At 39.7% G+C, this 6,340-nt stretch overlaps 1 protein-coding gene across 2 annotated transcripts; it reads left to right on the plus strand.

Moving 5' to 3' along the window:
- Positions 1 to 3,155: 3,155 nt before the first annotated feature.
- On the plus strand, positions 3,156 to 6,340 carry LOC18037468 (serine/threonine-protein phosphatase 7). Of its 2 annotated transcripts, XM_006425148.2 has the most exons (6): positions 3,156 to 3,348; positions 3,712 to 4,249; positions 4,341 to 4,844; positions 4,988 to 5,134; positions 5,943 to 6,050; positions 6,129 to 6,340. In XM_006425148.2, the coding sequence occupies exons 2-6, from the start codon at positions 3,737 to 3,739 to the stop codon at positions 6,207 to 6,209; spliced, it is 1,353 nt and encodes a 450-aa protein (XP_006425211.1). In that variant the 5' UTR covers positions 3,156 to 3,348; positions 3,712 to 3,736; the 3' UTR covers positions 6,210 to 6,340. The 2 variants fall into 2 exon arrangements, with proteins under 2 accessions (XP_006425211.1, XP_024036542.1); XM_024180774.1 differs by lacking the exons at positions 5,943 to 6,050; positions 6,129 to 6,340 and having other exon boundaries at positions 4,341 to 4,900; positions 4,988 to 5,078.

Here is a 6,340-nt window from a genome sequence, read left to right on the forward strand (position 1 = left end):
GTTGGGAGATCCGGATAGTTTTTTAGGAATTTATTCTAAAATTAGGCTTAAAAAAACAGTTTCTCATAGAAATTTTGAAAACATTCCACCAAAACTACTCCGCCACTCCAAAAGGACTTCTGATTTTTCTAAGACCCTTGCGTCGCTCATGGGAATGCATGTGCAAAAGGTCAAAAAGTTCCAAGGCTGCCCCAAGGAGGCCCCTGAGGAAAGGGCAAAACCGATATGTTATAGCCTTTGACCTTCGGGCCCCATAGGAGAAGTTGGGTTTCTCTCTAAAAGCAACTCGTTTTTTCTCCCCTAGGACATTCCTTAGGCCGGCGGGAGTGTCCCCGAGTGGTGACCTACCGCTGCCGGAAGCTCTAATAGATTTTTAGGAATTTATTCCAAAATTACGCCAAAAAAAAATTGATTTTTCATGGAATTTTGAAAACAATTCCGCCAAAACTACTCCAAGGCTCAAAAAGAACTCTTATTTCATTTTGTGGCATCGCGTTGCCCGTGGAAAAGCGCATGCAAAACGTCAGGTCAAAGTTCCAAGGATGCCTATGAGGAAAGGCCAAAACTGATGTGTTGTGGCCTTTGTACTTAGGGCTCGAGGGGAGAAGTCGTGTTTCTCTCCAAAAGCAACCTGATTTTTCTCCCCTGAGACATTTCTTGGGACGGCGGGAATGCCTCCTAGCAGTGCCCTACTGCCGCCGGGAGACTCTGATAGATTTTTGGGAAAGTATTCTAAAATTAGACCGAAAAAATTAGTTTTTCATGGAATTTTGCAAAATATTCTGCCAAAACTACTCTAGGGCTCCAAAAGGACTCTCATTGTTTTCTGATGGCATCGCATCGCCCGTGGGAAGGCGCGTGCAAATGGGTGGGTCAATGTTCCAAGGCCACCCTAAAGGGGCCCATGAGGAAAGGGCAAAATTGATGTGCTATAGCCTTAGGCCCTAAGGCCCGAGGGGAGAAGTTGAGTTTCTCTCCAAAAACAACTCGATTTTTCTACCCTGGGAAATTCATTGAGGCAGTAAGAGTGCCCGCAAGCGGTGCCTCACCGCCACCAAAAGGCTCTAATAGTTTTTTGGGAATTTATTCCAAAATTAAGCCTAAAAAATTGATTTTTCATGGAATTTTGAAAAAACAAATCCACCAAAACTACTTCAGGGCTCCAAAAAGACTCCCATTTTTTTAGTGCCATCACTTCGCTCATGGGAAGGCACGTCAATAAAGCCGGGTCAAAGTTCCAAGGCATCCCAGAGAGGCCTATGAGGAAGGATCAAAATATGTGTGATATAGCCTTTAACCTTTCGACCTGAGGGGAGAAGTTGGGTTTCTATCCAAAAGTAACCCAGTTTTTCTCCTCTGGGACATTCCTTGAGGCAGCAGGAGTGCCCCCAAGCGGGCACCACCGCTGTGAGGAGACCCTGATAGTTTTTTAGGAATTGATTCTAAAATTAGGCTGAGAAAACCAATTTTTCATGTAATTTTGGAAAAAAAAATGCCGCCAATACTACTCTGGGGCTACAAAAGAACTCATGTTTTTGCTAGTGGCATCGCGTCGCCTATGGGAAGTCGCATGCCAAAGGCTGGGTCAAAGTTCCTAGGCAACCCGAGGAGGCTCGTGAGGAAAGGTCAAAACCGGTGTGCTATAACCTTTGGCCTTGGGGCCCGAGGGGAGAAGTTGGGTTTCTCTCCAAAAACACCCAGCTTTTATCCCCTAGGACATTCCTTGGGGTGACAAGAGTGCCTTCAAGCAGTGCCCCATTGCCATCGAGAGGTTCTAATAGTTTTTTGAGAATTTATTCCAAAATTAGGTCGAAAAAACCAATTTTTCATGGAATTTTGAAAAAAATTCCACCAAAACCACTCCGGAGATCCAAAAGGACTCCTATTTTTTCCAGTGGCATCGCATCACCCGTGGGAAGGGACGTGTAAAAAGGCTAGGTCCAAGTTTCAAGGCAGCCCCAAGGAAGCCCTAAAGGAAAGGCCAAAATCAGTGTGCTATGGTCTTTAGCCTTTGAGTCCAAGGGGAGAAATTGGGTTTATCTTCAAAAGCAACCTAGTTTTTCTCCCCTAAGAGATTCCTTGGGCCGGTGAGAGAATCCCCGAACAGTGCCCATCGCCGCCAGGAGGTTTTGATAGTTTTTTAGGAATTTATTCTAAAATTAAGCCGAGAAAACTTATTTGTCATGGAATTTTGGAAAAAAAAATCTGTCAAAACTACTCCGAGACTCTAAAATGACTATGTTCTTTCTGATGGCATCGCGTCGTCCGTGAGAAGACACATGCAAAAGTCTGGATCAAAATTCCAAGACAGTCCCAAGGAGGCCCACGAGGAAAGGTCGAAATCAGTGTATTATACCCTTTGACCTTTCGGACTGAAGGGAGAAGTTAGATTTTTTTTCAAAAGACCTTGGAACATTCTTTGGCCTAGGCTTGGCAATTTGACCCGACCTTTTTTTTTGCCTGATTGATCCTACCCTAATTTTTAGAGTTTTGACCCCAATTTTCGGTTCTCGAGTCAAGGTCGGGCTAAAATTTTTAGGCCCGAACAAATTTCGGGTCAGGGTTAGGCTTAAGCCAACCCGACCCTATTCGAATTACATTGTGAGTTTTTAATTTAATTACATTATGTGTTTTTCATGTTGGATTTTAGAATTAATTTGTGTGTGGGGTTGAATGGTTGTGGATTTGAATTGTGTTTTTTTAATTTAATCACATTGTGCGTTTTTAAAGTTTGATTTTGGAATTGAATTTAAAAATTTATTTCTATTAATTGGTTGTTTTGAGAATTATTTTGTGATCAATTGTATTATATATTTTGTTTTTGTCTTGTTAATTAAGGTGCATGTATAGAAGAAAACATTAAAATAACATGAATATAAAACAAAATATTAAAAATAATTTAACATTAAAATAATATGAAACTATTTCAGTAGGGTCGGGTTGGGCCCGATCGATGTTGGCCCGATTCAGGTCAGACTTGACCTGACCCTAACTATAAAACGTTCGGATCTATTTAAGTTTGGGCTTCAAATTTTTTTGATCGGTCGGACTCGCGTTTGGCCAAACCCGAGCCTGACCCGAACTTTTGCCATTCCTACTTTGGGCCGGCAGGAGTGCCCCAAGCCGAAACAAAGTCAGTAGTTCAAACAGCAACGCACCTTTGTCTCAAACAGCAAAGCCCCTTAATAGCGGCGGTCTTCTGCTGGAAACAAGCCCCAGCAAAAACACTTCTTGTTGTTTTAAGTGAGAGAGAGAGAGAGAGAGAGAGACTGAAAGCCAGGCCCAGCAGACGACGGCCGCCATCAACAGCCATCGTACGTCGGCGGCGTCTGGGAAATACCAGTAAAGGTTAGTTTTTTGGGTCTGATTTCAGTTGATTATAGGATCGTAATAGTAATTGTCCTTTTCAGCTAGGCCCTTTGATTTTGATTCAGCAATTGAGTAATAAAATTTATATTTTTTTTATTAATTGTAAAAATTAATCGAGAATTCAGTAATCCAAATTGGTCAAGTTTAGCCTTCCATCCAAGTATTTATTAGCTCCTGTCCTCCCTATTTATATTCATGCTGCTGGCAGATTTCTTGTCAATTTCTGGTCACTCTTTTTTGGTTACTGCTTGTAGATTTCTTTAAGTCTTAGACATGTAAGTAAAGTAAACTCAAATTCTGTAGATTGATTTGTGTTTTTATTTGGTTGTATTTATGTTGTAGAAACTAAGGGGAAAATAAAAATAAAATGCCAAATAAAAAGGAGTCGGACACCACCGTTTCTTCTCTTCCATCAGATGAATCCAACCCCACCATTTCATCCACCATTGCCTCTACTGAGTACTCTAAAGGAAATAAACCTCTATCATCAGCACCGGTTCAGATCCCAATCTCATATCCTGAAGATGGGATGCTCACAGTTGAATGGATCCAAGATCTTACGTTGACTTTCGACTGGTCTTCCAGAAATCTTCCACCCTCCGAGTTTCCTTCTGTGTTTCCTGTTGATGTATTTGACACTTTGGTGTTGACTGCTTCCAAGATCCTTCATAAAGAGCCCAATTGTGTCGTAATTGATGACTTTGACCAGGATTCAAGAGTTGTAGTGGTTGGAGACGTGCATGGGCAGTTGCACGACGTTCTTTTTCTCTTGAGAGATGCTGGATTTCCTTCTAAAAACTGCTTCTTTGTCTTTAATGGAGATTACGTTGATAGAGGAGCCTGGGGTCTTGAAACCTTCTTGCTTTTACTAGCATGGAAAGTAATGCTTTTATTTCTTTCCTATTTTCTTCTCTTATTTATAGGAGATGCTAAATGAAATCAATTTTAAATTCCTATTTAAATTCTTTTAGGTCTTTTTGCCACACAGAGTATATCTGCTTCGCGGGAATCATGAATCTAAGTATTGTACGTCTGTTTATGGCTTTGAGAAGGAAGTTATGGCAAAGTATGGTGACAAGGGTAAGCATGCTTATCGTAAATGTTTAGGCTGCTTTGAAGGGCTTCCTTTGGCCTCGCTAATAGGTAAGCATGTTTTTACGGCTCATGGAGGACTTTTTCGAAGTGTTTCTCATGCTCCATCAAAGAAACCTAAAGGAAAGAAAAAAAATAAGGTAGTTTTTAACCCAGAAACCAACCCTTTATCTCTTGGTTCGTTCCACGAGTTAGCTAAAGCTCGAAGGTCAGTTCTTGATCCTCCATGGAACCCGCAGCTCAGTTCAAACTTGATTCCGGGTGATCTTCTCTGGTCAGATCCATCAATGAAACTTGGTCTTTCTGAAAATACTGAAAGAGGCATCGGTCTGTTATGGGGTCCTGATAGCACTGAGGAGTTCTTAAAAAAGTTTAGTCTAAAGGTGATATCATGATCCTACATTTTATCTTTTAAACCAATGGATTCATATTTATCTCTGTAAGTAGTGTTAAAACTTACTGAAGTTTAAAGTGGCAGTGGCAACCTCGTAGTTCTAACATTATAATTGTTATTTTTGTTTATTAGTTAATTATTAGATCACATGAAGGGCCAGATGCAAGACAAAAAAGACCTGATTTAGCAGGAATGGATAATGGCTATACAATAGATCATGACGTAGAATCAGGGATGTGTATCACTCTGTTTAGTGCTCCAGACTACCCACAGTTTCAGGTCTGTACATGGTCTTATTTTTAGTTTCTTTGTTGCCAAGATTTCTGCTTCATGTTCTTATACTTTAAAAAAAAAAAAACAAAACAAATAGTTAAATTATGCTTTGTCACATCCTCTATCATCACTAACTTTGGCATTTTGAGTAGTGTTTTTTTTTTTTTGGGTTTCTTCTTCTTCTTCTCTGGTGCTCCATAAGTGGTCACTGTCTGGCGTTCTTTCTTTGCTCTGAAGCCATTGTTCTCTATTGTCTTGTTGTACCAAAATCTGAAAGCCTTGCTTCCTTCTTAAAACAACTTAAAGTACATATTTGAGATGTTTAAATGATTCAATGTTCATGTTTAATGCATTTTAAGAACCTGATATATGTCTTGCTAATTTGATGGCTTTATTTAGCTACAAATGATGTTGCTTGAAATGTTGAACCAAGTGACACATTTAATTTAAGTAATGTTCGATTGCAGATGAGATAAGTCACCTTTCTTTCTGTCAGGCATTTCTGCCTTTTTTTTTTTTTCACTTCCTTCAAATCGAATGTATTAATAAATAATGGATGATTTGAATAATGGTGATTCATGAGTGCTAGATCTGTGCTTGTGTGTTATGGATGTCCTCTATAAAAAATACTGATGCTATAGGGCAAAAGGGAGTCACAAGTTTCTTAAATTGCTTATTAGCAAGCATGAACTGGAAGTGTGGAGAAATTTAGAGCAATTATGATAAATTAGGGTATCGGCTACTATGCATCTTTTGAGTTGCTTACCTGTCTTGTCTGTAGTTTGCTTAACAATTCTTTTTGTCTGTCATGCAGGCAACAGAAGAAAGGTTCAGGAACAAGGGGGCTTATATTGTATTAAAACCTCCTAAATTTGACATTCCAGACTTTAATGTTTTTGAAGCAGTCACTCCAAGACCAGATGTGAGATGTTTACTCGTCTATACATTTGGAAAAGTTGGGGTGTGTTAATGGACTAATACAATGAAAGCTTTCATGCAGGTCAATCCCTTTTATGACTTCAAGAATGCGATAGACTCCGATGAGGAGTTGGAGTTGGCATCAATGGGGCCTAGCACATGAAGATTATGAAACATTCAAGTTGTACATATCACTTCAAAAGATTATTTTTATTTGGTTTCTCTTGAAAGCTGCTCTTTTTGTATGAAACCTGCATTTAAAGTTTTATCTGAATAAACGCATTGTTTGTCTCA

The sequence above is a fragment of the Citrus clementina genome, unplaced genomic scaffold (genome assembly GCF_000493195.1).
Source record: "Citrus clementina cultivar Clemenules unplaced genomic scaffold, Citrus_clementina_v1.0 scaffold_7, whole genome shotgun sequence".
NCBI lineage: Eukaryota > Viridiplantae > Streptophyta > Magnoliopsida > Sapindales > Rutaceae > Citrus > Citrus x clementina.

Excerpts from the sequence above, each read along its gene's own strand:
- LOC18037468 (XM_006425148.2), top strand. The coding sequence starts at position 3,737 with ATGCCAAATAAAAAGGAGTCGGACACCACCGTTTCTTCTCTTCCATCA. Across the intron at positions 4,250-4,340 it reads TGCTTTTACTAGCATGGAAA|GTCTTTTTGCCACACAGAGT; the intron begins GTAATGCTTTTA and ends AAATTCTTTTAG. Across the intron at positions 6,051-6,128 it reads CAGTCACTCCAAGACCAGAT|GTCAATCCCTTTTATGACTT; the intron begins GTGAGATGTTTA and ends GCTTTCATGCAG.